The sequence below is a fragment of the Bactrocera neohumeralis genome, chromosome 6 (genome assembly GCF_024586455.1).
Source record: "Bactrocera neohumeralis isolate Rockhampton chromosome 6, APGP_CSIRO_Bneo_wtdbg2-racon-allhic-juicebox.fasta_v2, whole genome shotgun sequence".
Lineage (NCBI taxonomy): Eukaryota > Metazoa > Arthropoda > Insecta > Diptera > Tephritidae > Bactrocera > Bactrocera neohumeralis.
In genome coordinates, this window is record NC_065923.1 from 33,223,654 (window position 1) to 33,244,023 (window position 20,370).

The 20,370-nt window shown below is 35.1% G+C and overlaps 1 protein-coding gene across 2 annotated transcripts in view; it reads right to left on the minus strand.

Moving 5' to 3' along the window:
* Positions 1-311: 311 nt before the first annotated feature.
* LOC126761039 (homeobox protein araucan) overlaps positions 312-20,370 on the minus strand; it is a 165,151-nt gene continuing 145,092 nt past the window's right edge. For both annotated transcript variants that reach the window (XM_050476929.1, XM_050476930.1), the window contains exons 3-5: positions 12,252-12,355; positions 4,045-4,343; positions 312-3,870 (exon numbers count right to left, since the gene is read on the minus strand). In XM_050476929.1, the coding sequence (XP_050332886.1) occupies positions 2,882-3,870; positions 4,045-4,343; positions 12,252-12,355 (1,392 nt within the window). In that variant the 3' untranslated portion in view covers positions 312-2,881. The remainder of the gene's footprint in view (positions 3,871-4,044; positions 4,344-12,251; positions 12,356-20,370) is intronic.

The following is a 20,370-nucleotide window of genomic DNA, read 5'->3' on the forward strand; positions in this document are numbered from 1 at the left end:
TTGCCCAATAAATATTTTTTTGCTTTGTTGAAATATTAATTAATTTTTTTTCCTTCGTCCAATTACGAGATTTACTCATGAACAACCAAAAATTTTTTTTTACTTTTTCGTTTTTAGATAAACCAGTGCTCAGTTTTACTTTCCACGAAGCTCATTTTTACGATTTTTTTAAATCCCTGTAACCCGCCTCACCCCTTATAGGACATCCACAGCCCACAAAAAAGCAGTCGTAGGACCAACAACTCAATGTCAAAGTCAGAACATCTCGACTTTCCCCCCACCCGCTTAATTTAAAGAAAATAAAGATCAAATTTAAATTTTTCATATCTGTTTTATTTATTATTTTTTAATTTTATTTTTTTATTTTTTTATGCATTTATACTTTTTTATTTTGGGATAAAATTTTCATATTGCAACTAAGTACTGCATTCCATTGCCATTACGCTGTCATTACATAATAAACATGCCTCACTATGAGCGCGTGCGAATGTATGTATGGTTGTACAAATGTGAATTTTGTGGCCAAGTGCATGTAAGTATGTGTATTAATATAACAATACATATACATATATGTGTGTTAATGAGTGTTTTTTATGCGTAACGCTGCTTAAACAACATTCTAAAACTTTTGCCATTTTCCACAAATCAACAAATGAGCGCATGTCATACAACTGATAATAGCGCGCATTGCTGCTTATCAAACCTACAGCCAATAAATATATTATATGTGTTTTTTCATCTTTTTTCCGTTTGCGATTTAAGCGATTTCACAATTTGATACAATTTGTCGCGTAAGCCCGCTATTTCACCCGTTGCACTCAATGCGCTCATTTGGGGCTGTTGTTGTTATTTTCACACATTTGCGCATTCGTCGTTTAGCTTTGCATTGCTAATGTAAGATGTAATTAAATTATAAGTACTACGATTACAATGGTACAATGCGTTGAATGCTCAACGGTATTTGCTTTCACATATTTATTTATTACTATTTTATAATTTTCTTTAACTTATTGCATTAGTGTAATTATTTTTAATACATACTGCACGCTGCTTCGTTTTTATATATATATAATTGTATATGTATATATGTGTGTTTGTATGTAGTTGTGTACATACGTCTATTAATTACATTAAATTACAATCCATTACTTATCCACTTGCATTATGACTATAATTATTCACTTTTTCACATATTTTTTTGCAGTTTTTTTACTTTGCTGTTTTCTTTATTTGTTGCTGTTTTTTTTAACACATATACATACATAGTTAACTAATTACTAATTGCTTATTTAGTACTGCTACACGGTATGTTAAATTATGTAATCATTATTGTATTTAAGTAAGTGCTAAACGAAACACAAATTCTGTATACATGCGATTATTTACAATTTACAAAAAATATACATTTATGTTAATATCATTTTCCACTTGCTTTTGAAAAATGTGCGCTACACTTGAAGGTTTGCAGACCACCTTTCATTATATCTATAATTTTATTTTATTTTTCAAAATTGTGCTGATTTTTTTTTTTCAACTTTAAAGTTGCATATAAATTTATTTAATGTTTATATGTTTATTTTTTTATTTAATAAATTATTTTACAAACGACAGGAACAAAAACGTTTTATGCTTAAAACAATACAAAACAACCTAAACGACTAAATATGTGTGTGTAGGTATGTTAAAGCATACACTGAAAAATTATTTGCTTAAAAATATTTAAAGTTTTTTTATATTTTCTTTCTGCGCTGTACATTGCTTTACTGCTCTTTGATATGTGTGCTGTCAGCTTGCAAAAATTAATCAAAAATTAATAAAATCAAATTAAAAACGTATTTTTTATTGCATAATTGCTCACTGATTTGTAGTTTATGTCTCGAATACTTAAATTTTTCTGTTTGTTTTTTTCTTCGTTACACTGCAAAAATGCGTTTAGCTTATTTAAGTATAAACACATTTTCCCACGGTTACTAAAGTGCTGCCTGATTTACATGATTTTTTCGTTCGGTGTATCGTGCTTTTTACAATTTCTTTTACTAACTGTTACTCTCTATAAGCTCTGTTGCATAAGTTTTATTTCTTTGAATTTTGTTTATTACTCCGGTGTACTATTTTAGTTTGCTTTTTCTTTAAATGTATATAGTATATGTTTGCTGTTAATTTTCTGCCACCAAGTGTTATTTACATAGCAGCGAAAAAGAAGACAAAACAGAGTTCGTTCGACCAATGAAATGCCGAAAATGTCTAATGCTGTTAACTTAACATACATATTTTCATATACTTGCATATTTAGTTTGTTTTTTTTTTTTTGCTCTGCTAATCAAATACTTTTTTGGTGTAAACGTCTTCAAGTGGGCTGTACTCACCGCTTGCTCTCAATTAAAAATTATCAAATCACATGTAAATTATTGTCCGATAGTACAAATTCTCAATTTCGATGCGCCCACCTACAAACACTGCGTGCATGCGTGTTTGTGTGTGCATGTACAGACAGTTATGTATATGCTGCTACTCACCACGCTCAGCCAATGCTCATACGCTGTTACACGAATTACGGCCGCAACGTCACTTTTGGCGCTTGCTGTTGCATATGCTGTTCGCGAAAGGCGATCAACGAACGAAAGGCGGACATTGGCGACGAAGCAGCTGCTGCTGCGGCCGCTGCTGCTGCTGGTATCACATGTGTCAGGGTGTGCGTATGCGTATGAGTATGTGTGTGTGTGAGTGCAGGCGTTGCAGCGCTGACGAGTAAATTCGAAGTCGACGTAGCAGCTGTCGTTGACTGCGGCAGCGTTGCATTCACTCCGGACAACATTGCTGGTGCTGTTGTTGTGTTTGTTGTAGCATTTGCCGCCGGCGACATTGGTGACACGTTCAACTGTCATGGTTTGCCCGGTGATAATTTACCCGAATTGGAGGAGTTCGATGAGGATGTGGAATTGCCCGATATGGGACCCATATGATGTGCTTGTGATAGACTCATCGAAGTGGGTGGCTGCACAACATCGCAACCAATCGATGATGATGTGCTGGAGGCGGATGGTGATGCGCCCGCTGGTGGTGGCACATGTTGTGGCGCGTGATGACTGCCGCTGGTGGTGAGGCTGAGTGGCGCGAAGGGCGTGCCACCGGTGACGGCTGCCTTCCACAGCAGCGGATTCATGCTGAGCCCATTGTGTGCCGCTAAGCTGGCATTGAAATTACGCTGATGCTCGAGAAATTCCTGAGAGGGTCCGGTGAGACCGGCAGGACCGTAGAAACCACGGTACAGATCGGGTCGCACATAGGGTGAATAATTTGGTATACGCGCCGCCAAGGGTGACAATATTTTGCCGGGTGAGGCATGTTGCGCGGGATGACCGTAGAGTGCGGGGTGTGTGGGTGGTAATTCGCCGAGACTGCTGCCGGGCAAACCGATGCCGCCCGGTGGACTATCTTTCGCCGCTGAGTCTTTGCCATCCTTGGAAGCCATATCCGCCAGCGACCAAATGCGTGGTTTTGCTGCTAAACTGGCGCTTGTACTGCCGCCGCCAACATTGCCGGCACCACTCGCCGCCTGCAAAGAGTTCTGTTGCGCCTGCTGATGTTGCTGCAACAATTGTTGTTGATGGTGATGGTAGGCGGCGATGTCGGGTGGCGAACCGGCTGGTGGGCGGAAGTGATGATGTAACGCGGCGGGATGAAACAGTGGATGACCACCGCCGGGCATGCCCATGGGGCGATCATAAAGGTCAGGTGAGCCATTTGGTGAGCCGGGACGCGAACCCGACCATTCGCTATTGTTGCTCTCACCGGGACGATCACTCAAGTCGCCTAAGCGATTCGAGCGATCTTTGTCATCGTTCGAGCCCAGACCAGAGTCTTTGGCATCTGTGTGGAGAAGAGCAGAAAGGAAGACATGGATTTTTAAATTAGTAAAAAAGAATAAAGGCGCATGATGTAAAAGAGAAAGAGGTGCATGAGAGGTCTTAGCGGTTTTTTTTAAAGAGATTGGTATAACGAACTTCATTTTTTTCTTATTTTCTAACATTACTTGCAACTTACCTAGCAAATCATTATCATCCGTGCTCTTGTGATCGTCATCATCGATATTTGCATCATCGTCATCAACGCGATTTCTCGGCTCCCACGTCATTTTATTCTCTTTTTTCAGTCTTCTTCTCGCATTCGCGAACCACGTCGACACCTGCGTCAACGTCATTTTCGTTATAATTGCCAACATGATTTTCTCCCCCTTCGTGGGGTAAGGGTTCTTTTTGTGTTCGTTCAACCAGGCTTTCAATGTTGAGGTGGTCTCGCGGGTGGCATTCTTGCGACGTGCTCCATTCAAGTCCACACCATAGCTGGAAATAGAGAAAAGCGAAAAAAGGTTAAGGCGCTGCGAGTTTAACGGTAACATGCTCTACTATATATTACGTAATATACTTAGTTAACAGTTATTAGGCTGGCTGGCAGGGTTCTGTGTGCAAGTGCGGATTTTAATATTGTCGACATGGCTGAGTGCAGGTGATTACAATTAAATATAATGCGACATAAGGCGATTAAAAAATGTGCTGCGTGGCAAATTTCAAGCGTCTAACAGACATTGCGGCAGAAATTTTAATATACAAGTGTGCCATAGAGGCAATAACAATGTTGCCATATTGGATAAAAATGTGTTAAGAAGGTGTAAGGTAAATGGTGTATTTTGAAAGCCGTTAAATGTAAGTATTTTTATACTATTAACAGCTACACAAGGGGATAGGTGAGAATTAAAACAGTGTGGCGCTTTGCCATGTTGCAAAATGAGGCCATACAAAGTAACTGTATAGCATAAGGTTTGAGTACACAAATATGTATTGTAAAGTATATGTTATATAGTATTGTAAGTAATAGAAAATATTGCTGAAACTTAATAAAGTAGTTTTAGCAGATTTTAAAACATAAGCTTGCCACAAGCCTTTACCGTTAATAAAGGGGAATAAAACTTTCACATACTTTTTGTTATATGTATGTACGTAATTGTATAATTTGCCTTGTCGCAAACAGCGCAGCAATAATACAACAAAATCAATGTAAAAACCAGCTGTTGCAAGCAGCACCACGAGCAACGTAGACCAAACATACATACAAACTCTTGTGTGCTTTTACGTGAATTTGCAATTTTAAAACTTGTTTTGCCTTGCATTAACGGCAGCTTGTCGCTGCTACACTTATTAAATTACATATCAGCGAAAACAAAAACAAATGCACACAACATTAAACATGCAACATACAACGTATAACATGATTCGCAACGATTTTTAATTGATTTTAAGCACAAAAAGGCGACACAAACCAACATAATGAGACACACACGGCATAAACACATCTATATGTATATAACCGTATGTGCTACATGCTACATATTGTGGGCAACACTGGCAACCAGCAGCCGCGCGCCACACCTTAGGCGTGAAACTTGGCATCAGCGTTGGCGTACAAACCACAAAATTCGGTGGTGGCTGGCATGGCAGCCGCGACCAACATGGCGGTCAGCATTTACGCGCAATTTGTGGTCTTTTAATAGGCGCCGCGGCCAAAAAAAGTGCATAAAAGGAAAAATATTGCAGAAAAATCCGGAGATTAAAGAGAAAATTTTCACAAATTATGTGTAAGAAGAGTTATGGCGCTAAATTGGTCTAAAATTATTGGTTATGTGGCCGTAGCAAATACATATGTATGTATGTATGCTGAAATATATGTTTTGTTTTTATTGGCTGATAGCATTTTTGTTTTTTTTGGTTGCACCAAAATTAAGCAAAATTTGTAACAAAACACATATACTAATGCACATACACATATACATATACATATATGTATATATTCCTGCCTGCTTGTACGCCTTTTGGCTGATGGCGCACATTTGCTTTTTATAGCCTTTTGTGGTTTTGCTCACCACTGTGTTGGTCAATCAGCCAATTGTGGGCTGGGCGGCTTGCGCAGCCGACGGCAAAACCACCATTCGCAATTTGCATGCCTACACACATTTATATGCACATGCATATACATACATATGTATGTATCTGTGTATTATTGCAGTAACCATTATTTGGGTGCGCATATACATATACACATATGTGTATCAATTTAACTTGCATGCTCGCTACATACAGATTTGGTGTTGCAACAATTTTCCGGCTTGTTGCAAGTCCCTGTTGTATGCGCATGTATGTTTGTTTAACGCTGTTATGGCTTTATTGGCTATGCTTCGACCGCATAATTGCTGTTGTAACATGAAAATGGGTTGCTACCGCGATGCTGTTGTTGTGCATTCAACCAGTAATGGCCATTCTTGTTGCGAGGTATTGTATTTTACTTAGCAAAATTGAGTAGCAGATGCGGTGGCAAGTCAATAGGAGTGATATACTTGTAAATACATATCTATTTGTATGATCAACTTATTTATATTTTTTCACATAGCTGGTGTTTTTTTTTCAACTTAATAATATATGTACGTATGTATATGTGAAAATAAAGAGTGAATGAAATATTAAGCGAAAAGCGCGTCAAATTTTGAGCAAAGTCAGCGGAAAACCTTTATATGTCTACATTTTAAATGTATATGTATATACTTTTATAACTTTGCTTTAAAACTTGCCACTGGCAGCGAAATTGGACGCATAGGCCTTAAAAGTGTGTTCTACATATATATATATATAATCGCTGCCTAGTGTTGGCATTAAAGAAACACCTGCAAGTAACCAGCCAAAATTGGGGCGTACTCAGGGCTGATGACTTGATTACTCAAACAGTATTGTCACATATATGTAGATATATGCATATTTAGCTGTTGTTGTACGCGCAAATACTTGTAAATCACTGCGCAAACTTGCTCCTACTATATAGATATACATACATATGACTTTATTAATCTTTTTACAGCTGTTTCACACAGGTGTTACTTGTGTTGCGACATGCGTCTGCGGGCTTAGCCTTTGTTTATTAATTTTTAAATGCAAATAGCATTTATGATTAGCAAAAATTGTGTTGACACCTGACAGGAAAACGTCCAAGCTTAATTGATCACATATAATTACAAAAAATAGATAATAAACCTTAACATTATTTGCACCGAAGCTTTAATACTTTTCGCAAGTGAAAAAAAGTATCCTAAGCAGGAATTTGAGTTGCATCGGTCGCTTTGTATAGCAGCTATAGGATATATTAGTCTGATCTAAAAGATTTTTTTGCAGATTATAGCATTGACTTGGACATTAACTCTTGCCAAATTTCGTGAAACTATCTTGTCAAATAAAAATGTTTGCTATACAAGTATTTGATTTTCGCGGGCGGTTTGTATGGCAGGTATAGGCTATATATGTCTGATGTGAATTATTTTTGAGGAGTTTGTAGTTCTGTCTTAGGCAATAATTTTTGCTAAATTTCGTGAAGTTATCTTCTCAAATGAAAAAGTTTTCTATACAAGTACTTGATTTTCAGCCGGCAGTTTGTATGGCAGGTATAAGCGATAGTGGTCCGAACTGAAAAATTTCTTCGTGGCTTGTGTTATTACCTAAGAAAATAATCCCCACCAAATTTTGTGAAGCTAGCTTGTCAAATAAAAATGTTTTCTATACAAGCACTTGATTTGATTCGGTCAGTTTATATGGCAGCTATAGACTATATTAATCTGATCTAAACTATTTTTTCAGATATTATAGCGTTGCTTTAGACTACAATTCTTGGCGAATTTCGTGAAGTTATCTTGTCAAATCAAAATGTTTTCCATACAAGCTTTGATCTGGATCGCTCAGTATGTATGGCAGCTATATGCAATAGTGGTTCGAACCAAAAAATTTTTTCATGGTTTATATTATTGACTGAGAAAATAATTTCTACAAAATTTTGTGAAGCTAGCTTGTCAAATAAAAGTTTTTTCCATACAAGCACTTGATTTGCATCGGTCAGTTTGTATGGCAGCTATATGCAATAGTGGTTCAATAAAGGCGCTCACGACAAATTTGCAGTTTCTTAGTGAGAAAAGCATGTGCGAAAAATTTCAGATCGATATCTCCCGAACTTTAGTGACTAAGTCGCGTATATACAGACACACGATCATGTCTAAATCGACTCACCTCGTCATGCTGGTCATTTATATACATTATAGAGTCTGTAAACATTATTTTCGAGTGTTTCAAACTTTGTGGCAAACTTAATATACCTTGTTCTGAATATGAAAATATTTACATATGTTGCAAGCTTGTGTTGCTTATAAACTGCTACCCATATGCTGCTACATGTAAATTTTGGCGCTTAAAAATACAATCACCACTTGCCAACATTTACTAATCTTGCACACAACAAGTCACGTAAGTGAGTTTTAAGTTTAAAATGCATATTTTTTTGAAAGGAAATTAATTTAGTTTCAATATAATTTTGTTTGCACAATCATTTCCGGCCGAAACAGAATATTATAAATTTTTATATATTTAAGTTAAATTTATTCGCATGCGGAAATACATACAAATAGATGTATACATAGCTATATGAAGTGTATATGTATATGAGTTTATACACATGCATGTACGTATGTATGTATGCTGATTTGCAGCGCTTCGTGCATTTGCATTACGTGACGGGATGTTTACAATTGTCTAATTGACGTCTGTTGAGGTGTGAATTGGTGTCAAGTGAAATGTAGAAATCTTCTAACTATGCACAGGAATTGTAAATTCAATTTATTATAATATTACATGCATGCTTATGGAAAAATTTGTAGTTTCTACTTTATTTATTGCATTGCATTTAATAAATCAATTATTGCTTTTTATGTTTTTTTTTCATATTCCATAACTTAACCATGTAATTATGTGATATATTTATGTAAGCGCATAAGCATGCATGCGACGCCTGTGTGATTCTACTCCTGCCCAGTGATTTAAGGTATGCATTATAAATCGCCTTGTTGCATATACATGTATGTACATATTTGTTGTTGCTGTTTTTTTTTTTCTTTTTGGCATTTTGTTGCTTCTGCTCCACTTGATTTGTTGCTCTGTTTGTAATCCATCAACATCTTTACGAGCTTGTGCTGTGTGTTGCGCGGCTTGTACGTACGTCAATTGCATTTTACGCGCATTGAATTAAGCCGCTGCAGCCACTTCAACCGCTTCTGCCATGCAGCACACACACTTCGATTTGTACAAATGCTCGCGTGTTATTGTTGAATTTTTATTTAAATTGATTTTTATAAATCGACACACATGCATACATACATACATATGTATCTACACATATACTATACATATATTTTCACACAAACATATCTACATTCATACAAATATGCTTTCCGCTACTTTTATCAACATGCTTGCAACTGGCTTTAGCGCTATGCTTCTTCATTGCTGTTGCTGGCCGCATCAGCCATGCCGAGCACGCAGCTCCAAGCAACAACAATGCGCGCCTGAGCATATGTGTTATAAAATATGCATTTATATTAATGCATGTATGCATGTGTGTGTGCGTGTATTAATGCGCTGTTATAGACGCTTGCCAATGCAGTTAGTCACTTGGCGGCAGGAAATATACATAGCTGCTGCAAAAAAAAACAATAACAACAACAAAAGCATTTGCACGTGCGCCAAGCGCGTTCTGTTTTTGAGTGCCTGCTGCTGACGGTGTGGAGCGCTAATGCAGCTAACTGCTCATGTAGACCGCCTACGCGTGCTTCCTTACATTAATTGCATGCGTTTTTAAATATTTAATTTCATATGAGCTACTTGCAAGCAAACAAACATGCATATATACATTCACACATACATAGAAACATATACATATACAAATGTATTACAAATCTTCAAGGTAAAATTTTCAAGTTTTCGTATTTTTATTTTCACTCCATGCGCTTTCGCATTTTGCTGCGTATTTTCTTTGCTAAACACTCATGGCATTAATCTCATATGTATGTACATATGTATATAGTAATTTTTTGTATAATTGCATATTCAGCATTTAAGCTTATCGACAAATTACTGGCGCTGCAAATCGGCTGTGTGTGCGTGGCAAAGAACGTCGCTGGCATGGCGACAAGAAAGCTGTGGGTGGTTGGTTGGCGATACGTAGGCGCGCATGCGCAATTGTTCACCACAAACCAAACGTAATCGTAATTCAACATATTTAAGCATTTTATATTATTTCTCTTTGTTTGTGCGGATTTCTACGATTTTTATCTACTGGCGCCGTCTACTGAAAATATGCCGCTTGGCTTATTCACTTTTCGATCGTAAAATGACTTCTTAGCGGCGGCGGCATTTGTAGCAGTTAAATGCCTTTATTTTTATGTTATTTGAACGCGCATAATTACTTTTACGTATTTATGGATAATTGACATATCTATGTGGTGCTTTGTTTGGCGGTACAATAAGACAAAAATATTGGAAAATATTACGACAAAATATTAGATAAAGAAAAATAACGGTAAAAAAGAAGAAAAAAAATTAACTGCGGCTCCAATGGAGCTTACTTATTATACACAGCTGCATTTTATAAAGCATAAAAGGTTATAAGAAGACCTTTATCTTGATGTTGGTCAGCCAGTTTGTATGACAGCTATATGCTATAGTGGCGCGATCTCAACAATTTTTCTGAACATTGTATTGTTACTACTGGCAATAATGCATGCCAAATTTAGCCAATATATCTCGTCAACCAAAAAAGTTTTCCATACATGCACTTGATTCCGATTGTAAAGTTTGTATGGCAGCTATATGCTATAGTGATCCGATTTGAACAATTTCTTCGCAGAATACACCTTTGCTTTAAATAATCACTTTAGATAAATTTTATGAAGAAATCACATAAAATAAAAAAAGTTTTCCATACAAGCACTTGATTTCCATGGTACAGTTCGTATGGCAGCTATATGCTATAGTTTTCCAATAACGGCAGTTTCGACAAATGTGCAAGCTCTTGAGAAGAAAATAATGTATACGAAATTTCAGGGGGATATCTCAAAAACTACAAACTTTGTGACTCATTTAATATTCACTATTCAGAGTATAATTCATACATGTTTGTAGGTATGTGTATGTAGATGCATTATTAAGTATATACCTACATATACATTATATATAGTTATAATGTTAATGCAACGTGTTCGCTGGTATACTATATATCTACATAAGTATATGTATGCAGTACCCACCCACCATCCATCATGCAACTTTAATTTTCAACATTTTTCTTGACACCGCCTGTCAGCCTGAGCTTATTAAGATTTACAGTCTTAAAACAATAAAATCATCTGCTCGAATTTCCCGCTAAATATTCAAACCCTACATATAGTACTTATTCATTTAAATTTGTATATTGCAACAAATGGGTCTTGCCACACAATCAATAAGGGATGCTCTCTACACTTACATTTGTCACCCGCAAAAGCTGCTTGCCAGTGCTAGTATATTTATACATTAAAAGCAAAATGTTGTCACTCAATTTGTACCCATCGCCTTTATTAAGTCGGGAGTTGGGCGTATATGCTTGTTGTATGCGGCACATACTTAAGTATCCCAACGACTGGCAGTGCATTGATTTATTTAATTGAAAGATGTCACTGGTAAAAGTCTACTATTTTCATTTCCATTGCGTGTTGCCTTAGCAGTAAATATGTATAACATATAAGCGAGACTAAAAGTTTGGGCTCCTGAAAAGTGGGCGTTCACAATTTTTATCATGTCATTACAGGCTGTATATAAGTTTTACGTTAAGTGATCTATTAATTTGTCATACGCAGGAGTTCTGTAGGGCTCGTGACACAAATACAAATTATCTTGTAACTCCGCATTGTGCTTTTTTAATAACGGTATATCTTAATTAAATTCTAAATTTAGATTTTAATGCAGAGTTAGGCTGCCAAATGTCTCATTCATAATAAAATAAAATATATAGTGAGAAATTATGAACTTCAGACGCATTTCTCTCGCCTAACATTGCTAAGATGTCGTCACCACATCATAAGTTAACACATAATTCGGCTCAAATTTAACCAAATACATATGTATAATTTGGGTATTTTAAATACTAATTAATTTAATTTCTTAATTTAAAAACAAAAAAATTTCTGAAAATTAAAAAAAAATTCTGCTAATTTAAAAAAAAAAAATTTAAAAATTAAAAAAAAAAATTCAGAAAAGTTTCTTTCAGATTTTTTTTTTTACTTTCTAACATTTTTTTCTCAAAATTTCTAATTTTTCATTTTTTTTCGATTTCTTTCTTAATTTTTTTGAACTCACCTATTAAATGGATAGCCGAACGCTGCATCGTAGGGATGGTACACCGATGGATAGGGCCATGGCGCACCGCTAGCTACCAAATTCTCTTTCAAATCCAAACCAGCCTGCAACAACAAAAGGAGATCATTAATTATTTTTAGTAGCGGAAAGGTATTAAAATAATTTATTTAATATTATGGTATAATAATATATGTACAATACATAAACAAAGAGACACGCGCGAATTATCAAAATGAATTAGAAATAAAAATATTTAGCAGCGATAAGCCATTTGTAGCTTACGCATTTCATTCATACCAAAAACACAAAAATAAAACACAAAAAATGTACATAAAATCGCATATTTTGTGGTTTTCAATGTTTATAATATTTTCGAATATTTATTTTGGAAACCTTGATCTCAACACACGAAAGTATCATGTTTAACAAATTAACACATTTTCGTGCTGATTACCTATTACGTACAATAAGTTATTGAGAAGCGCAGCAGAAGTATATTGATACACATAAGTACTATGTGTTCAACATATTTAATATACATATGTATGTATATAAGGGTGAGCCAAAAAAAACAAAAATTTGTTGCATATTCCGTTGAATATCGTGAAAATATCTGCCGAAATGACGTAAAAGATTTTTAGTGAAATTTGTGGTTTAAATATTCATATTATTAGGTTGGTTCTAATATAAATAATACAGAACACTTTAAACTTTTTTCGGGCCATTAATGCCTTTGAACAAATTATTGTATAGAGAAAATGAAAATCCTTTTTATGGAACCTTTTATGGAAGTAACCAACTACAAAAAAGTCGAAAATGTAGTATATAGACATTTATAGAATAAGTTGGAAAAGTATAAAAAAGTATTAAAAAAACTAAAAATTTTATTATGTTATACAATTTGTGACATTTCTTACGGTATTTAGGAAAAAAAAATTAAAAAGTTAAAAAAAAAGTTTTTTTTTTTTTGCGCACCCTAATACATTAATATTATACATGTATGATAAAAATTAGTAATTTTATTATGTTATACAATTTGTGACATTTATTTGCGAAGAAAAGTTATATAATTTTTTTTTTGCCCACCCTAATGCATTTATACATGTACAACATATACATACATATATAAGTTTACGTATTGCACACAACGCGTATTAGCAGTGCTTAGAACAGCGCTGATTGCGTCAGTGGCCGATAGTGGGGGGCAACGGTGCTACATTGTTGCATGCGTCATTCGCTTGACCCCATAAATATGACAAGAATATATTGGCGCGATTGTCAAAAGTGTACGATTTTATATTATATTGATTTGATTTGATGTTATGCCATCCACACGGGATTTTTATAGATCTACCATGGACTTACGTATACACCATGAGTATCTACATATGTACATATATATGTATGTATAAATATTTATAATTGTACAATTTTATAGAAATAATATTGAATGGCATCAAATGGTGGGGCGCGTACACTCGGCAAGTGATAATTGAAATAAAATAATGAGTACATAAATTCTAACAAGCCAATTAACCACACACTTGTTATTTGCTGCCCCGCAATTAGGCGGCAAAGGGCGCAGCGCGCAACGCGGCACTGTTGTAAGATTTGTTAAGACAAGCTTTTTGTGTATATAACAATAAATTTATTGAAATATATGTTAATTTCATTGTACTTGCACAATTATCGCTTTATAGTGACACTTATGTCTGCTGTTGTTGTCTAATTGAACAATACATTTATACGTGTGTATGCATTTGCTGATTATAATTTCACAAAAGTAACAAATTAATTACTGCGCACCACAAAAGGCGCAATTTTCTTTGAATGAGAATTAGTAGATTGTCTTATTAATAAACACTTAGTTGTATAACAAACGGAAAGACACACAACCGCGTCATATGACGGCTTGTGCGTTGGCGCTGCTGATAACAATAAACATTGTGTTAATTGACATTTGGCGCAAGGAAATAAAAAATATAAGTATTAGAAAAATAAGAAAAAAAAACATGGAGACGATAGACGTTGATGTAATTTTGATTAATTAATTATTAATAATAATTCAAATTATTAAATTATTGAAAATAATTAATTAAGGGAGTGTTTTAGGTTAGAAGCTTGAATTTTGGACATTTATTGAATTAATATTGATTTAATATTTTGAAGTAGAGAGGAAAAATAGCATGTACTTATACTCAAGATAGCCACTACTACGGCTACTTTTCGATTTTCTTTTAACGAACAATTCTAAATTTTGAGTTTTTAATCACTTCATCACTAATTCACTTGAAAGAAGTTCACGTCTAAAATTAAGTAGATAAATCGTTTGACTGATTTTCTAATAAAAACTTAAAACATAGTTTCGAGAAAAATATGCTTAAATATTAAGGTACGACTTAAGCGACCGAGTTGCCTGCTCATAAAAATTAATGCAATTTTTTCGAATAAATTTTATTAAAAAAAAAAATTAAGAATTTCAATATTTCTAATATTTTTTAATAAATTTTAACATTATAAAATTTTTTTATATTTCTGTAACATTCCTTTCAAAAAAACTGAAATTTTTTCGAATAAATTTAATTATAAAAAAATTAGGATTTCAATATTTCTAATGTTTTGTAATAAATTTTAACATTATAAAATTTTTTAACATTTCTGTAACACTCCTTTCAAAAAAAAAAATTAAAAAATTATTGTTGTGAAAATTAATACTAAATCTAAAATTCTCTCAAGCTTTATTAAAGCGATTCGCGCATTACCATTAACACACCCTGTATTCAATTCGCCAACAGCTGCGTTTTCTGCAGTGCGTGCGCGAAAGCGTGTAATCGTAACGTAACCAAAGGAGCAACAACAGCAAGCAAAATTAACAACACGTTGAACACATTTATTGCGTGATTTGATTTTAATGCGTTGATATAAATTTCACTCATGTAGTTGTTGTTGTTACCATTGCTACTACAACTGCTATTACGAACAAACGCAACAGACAAAAAGCAAAAAGCCATGCAACAACCACTCAACGCGGCCAGAAGTGCATGCGTAGCAGCAACAACATAAATTGTAGTGCCAACAATAACACAGGCAGCTAGAGTAACAGAACAACAGCTACTGTTGCACGTCCTTCAAGCGACACGCGGTGTTGCAGCAATAAGCAGAGAAACGAAATAACAAAAAAAGCAACAAATAATAATATACTGCCTGCTGGCCTGCTGTTGGTGTTGAGGAATGTACAGCGCATGATGCAAGTTTGTTGTAGCCTCTTGAGACCTTTGCGCTGCTGGTCAGCCAGATAGCAACAACACTTGAGTCAGTATAACAGCAGCAACAACAACAAAATATGAAGTACTAAATACTCGAGTCTGTGATAAACATTAACAACTTTCGACATGTTGCTGCTGCTGCTGTTGCTTGGGTGCTGCGCTGTACTCTCTGCCATGTTATTCTTTTGACAACAACAAACAATGTGCTGGTAATAATAACACTAACCTGGCGAAAAACATCAACAACAATGATCAGCAACTTGAGCAAATGTGGTATATTGTTGTATTATTGTTTTTTTTTTGCTTAGTACCGCTGTTGTTGTTGTTTGTAAAAAATATTGTGTTACTTTGAAAGCGTACAGCTACTAAAAGTGCGCACACACATAAGCACACACACTTTTAAAACAACTAAAGCACGCTTATGTTTGTTGACATGTTCGAGCTGCATATAAAATTGCTACCAGTATGTGGCAACAGTGGCATTAGCCGTACAGCAAACCCAAGTATTGTGGCTATAGATCGACACTGCTAGATATTCGCGCTTGCATTCAGAATTTATTTGCTGCAAATGTGATAAATTTCGCATAAATACTGCTATGGCTGTTGTTGCTGCTTTGTAAGTTGAACTTATGCTGGTATTGTTGGCACTTTGTTGTTATTGTGTTCACCACGCAGCTTCTGCTACTCCGTATCGTATCGGATTTATGAATGAGCAGCCGCCGACAAGCTTGCAACATGCGTTTTGTATGTGCTTTTATAAATATATATGTACATATGGGAATGTGTTTATATGTATTTATGTATCTACAAATGTATGTATGTGCATGTGCGTAACAGTCGACACGCATTTCATTGTTGTTTCAATTCTTTTACACCTTTTTGTTTTGTCACTTTTCACTCTTTTATTGCAATCGTTTCTGCCCCATATGAAATATTTTCTTGCGATTCGACACTTTCTCATTGCTTATATTTTTTCCACTTTTGATCTTTTAGCTACCTACGATTGCCGTTTATTGCGAAAATATTTCAAATTAATTTATTTAAATAAATACCACTTCTCCGCCTATCCCAGCTACAGCCGTCGCTCTCTACCCCAAACAACTGCATTGACATTTGCATACAACCACTTCTGCAGTATTAGCATATTTCTGTTGTCTCCCTGCGCTATGTATGTATGTATGTATGTTTGCTCATTTTTGTATGCTCAGATTACAGTTTTTGATATTTCTTCAATTTTTTGTTGCTATTATTGTGATCTGTGTTTTTTATTTCATTATTTAACTGCATTTTGCTCAACTCGCCGAAGTGCTGTTCGTTTGAGTGTTGCTTTTACTGACGTCGTGTGCCGTTGTGTGGTCCAGCAGTGCTAATTTTGTTCTTGTTTAACGCATATAACATTGATATGTATACTAAAAGGCTGTTAATGTTATTGGTGTTTCGTGTAAGTAAACAGATCTGGTCGGGCTTATCAGCGATTTGATTTGCAAACCGTATGAAATGGCGTACTTACGTAAATTATTGGCATGCAAGTGTTATTTGCAAAAAAACAACAAAAATAAAGCAATAATAAAAATAGAATGTATGTACATATATTCATGTCACAGTAAGTTTTTGTCATCTACTAGTTCATTGAATAAATCAAAAGATATTTCAGAACACTACCGAGGGTCGCCGGGAGTCGAGAAACTAGATATAGGATCGAATCAGTCACCATAGAGCAACAATCTTCAGTCTAATTTTCTAAAAAAAAGTTTTCAAATTTTTTTCTAACATGGTTTTAGAATTTCAATGAGAATAAAGGGTTCCTCGTTACTAAACAGCCGCTCATTGAGGTCATGGCAAAGGTGCATGTTGCAAGAAGCGAATTTTCAGTTTCTTCACCAAGAATTGAGTTTTTGTCTGACAAAATTTTCAGATCACAACAACAAGCGTCAGACAAAATCGACCGGAAATCAAAACTCGTTTTGCGCAGACGCGCTCAGAATGTGGAAAACTGAAGAGGAAGAAGAAGAGAAGTGTAAGCAGACAAATCCGTTGTACAACAATCGGCCGACAATCGACAATTGTAAAACGCAGACGCAGACACAATTCACATTTCCAGACTGTGTAGCAGACTTAAACGAGATGCCACCAGTGCTGATAAGGTGCAAACGCAGCGCATTGAAATGCCAGTTGCACCAATGATGTTGCAATGGCACACCAATTCATTCAGTAAATGCCAGTATGCCCGTTGTGGAGTAGGTTTCCACAACAACAACAGCAACACCAACAATGTTTTGCCAACTGTAATACTTACAACAACAACAAAAATGTATTTACTGTTTCGCTTGCGATTAGACGTTGCATTTTTGATGCGCCACACAGATATAGCGTCGGCATTGACGCTCATAGCAACGACATGTTGCAGACACATTTACAGGGTAAGCATTGCAGGCGAATTGTATGCACTTAGTGACGTGTATTTGAGTGTGTATGGTTGTTTGACATAAAGCCAATGAGTGCCAGTGATTTGCTAAATGACTTGTAGTACTTGTAGTTTCGGTCAAATTGTATTGTGTGTCAACTATTCAGTTTGAGGTGCATGCACCTTTTTTTCACTAATGCAACGACATACTCATGTTGTGCTGACGCCGCCACATGCTGTGCCACTTTAACCCGACGCTTATGTGACACGCTTATTTATATTCATACATACATATTTATATTTTGCGTCAAATATTTTCTCAAAGTTGTTGTAGTTGCTGTATTAATGTCAATGTTTGCCTGCGTATTCGACTGCTTCGATTAACGACGGTGATAATAAAATGAGCAAATGTGCGACAAGCGTAGACAAAATAACTGTAAAAAAATATTCTCGGCATTGACACAATCTTGCGTGAAATAGTGAAATGTTAAACCAAACGACAAGCTAAAATTTTATTGAAAAATACAGCTATATCCTCATATACAAAATTGTGCGCATTTTTCGTTTTGGTAAACGTTTAGTGTTTTACAAGCTTTAAGCATACTTTTCGTGCCTATCTCCGTCGAGCCCACATGGCCAACACTTCGCCTGCGAACGCAACAATGCTGGTCAAAAATGCTGCAAAACTTTGCTCACCTTGCCATTGTCAGTGGCTTCTCTGGGGTTCACATGTATATTGCCTGCTGCGACTTGTCGATTTATATCTAAGTATTTATATGTTTTTTTTTATTGGTGGATTTCGAATGTGGCAATAAATGTATACACGCATATTTTTATTTTTTTATTTTTTTTTTAAATATTTTTTTCTTGCTTAGTATCGTATTCTGTTGAAAAGTGAGAGGTGGTTATATAAACGCGCATAAATGTAATATCTATAGATTAGCGCCAGTATGTAAATTAGGGTATTTCACAATTTATGAATTTGTACTAATAAGCATAGTGCTCATAACATCCAAAAAATTCAATAAATTTTAGCACAAATAAAATGTTTCTTGATTTTGAGGAATTGTTTCATTTGAAAGAATATAGAAATTGTAAAATTATCTTTTATGATTTAAGGTTGAACTTTGACCTCGAAAAATGTTTGAGCTTAGCGACTTAGCAAAAAATCGTAATTTGTTAATTGAGAGTTAAGCTCTGTTCCATAACATCTTGCCCAAATTCATTATAAATCCATTAAAAATAATTTTGACCCACCCTAATATAATTGATAATATTTTCGACTTTTTGTAACAAACTGTGTAAAATAAGTAGAGCAGCTCTTTCAAGTAAAAAATATCAAAATTTTATAGTTATTATATACATATTTGCATATATTTAATCGTATTAGATTTGTTAACCGCGCCTATGTATAGTACACTTCAGATTCAAGTAGCCGCCACAACTGTCTACCAAACCAATACATAGCATGAAATCTCACTCATGAAGCCTAACACACGCGAATTGCATAATAACAAAAAATACCTAAACCAAACGATATAAATTGCGTTGCAAAATACAGTGGACTATACAAAAAGTGAACATATTATGGGTGGGGTGCACTGTAAAAGGAACTACAAAAGCCGACTGAGACAAAAAACGGAAACATAAACTTTTGAATATAAACGAAAAAGCTTTCCATTGAAAAACTTTTATCTAACAGAATAACACAAAAAATCTATTTGGCCTCTTTTTTCTTGCCAAAAATTTATTCTATTTTATTGTAGTTTTTTTCTAGGGTTGTTTGGGTACCCTTGAGGGAACAAGTTGACAAATCAGTGCTAAGCGCCGTAGAGCAACAGCGTTGGACATATGAAAAACTTGATTTGGAGAAAATATAGTTTTGGGTATTATTTTTGTTATTACTTTAGGTATAATTTTGGATATTCATACATATATATGTACATTCAAACATGTAGACACGAAAAATTAAAATAAAAAACTATTATTTTAGGAAATTGCATGCCTTACAAAAAATTGTTAACGTTAAATCCAACTCCAATTGATAATTGCATGTTTTTACATCCGCGCATTCCGAAAGGATAACACAGTAAACTCCTTTTGCAATACCCCGCCTACTACTCCAACCGCACTCAATTCAACTCATAGGAGACGCCCAGTTCAACTCGATTCGGCGCCTTGCATGCTCTCAAGTGCAACTGAAAAATTGAGAAGTGTAAAATTCACAAACTCTCTCACACAAACACACTTACACTCACGCCGCTAAAGTACGATTGAATGCTGCACTCGTTGAGTGCTGCTAAAGAGTGTTGCGGAGAACTCAAGTACTCGTTGTTGAAAGAAATACGATTTGCTAGGAAAAATTAACAACACAACCCTTAAACAGTAACTATAAAGTTTGTATTGCTGTTGTTGTTGTTGTGGAAAAGTTTATACGTTGTTGATTTGT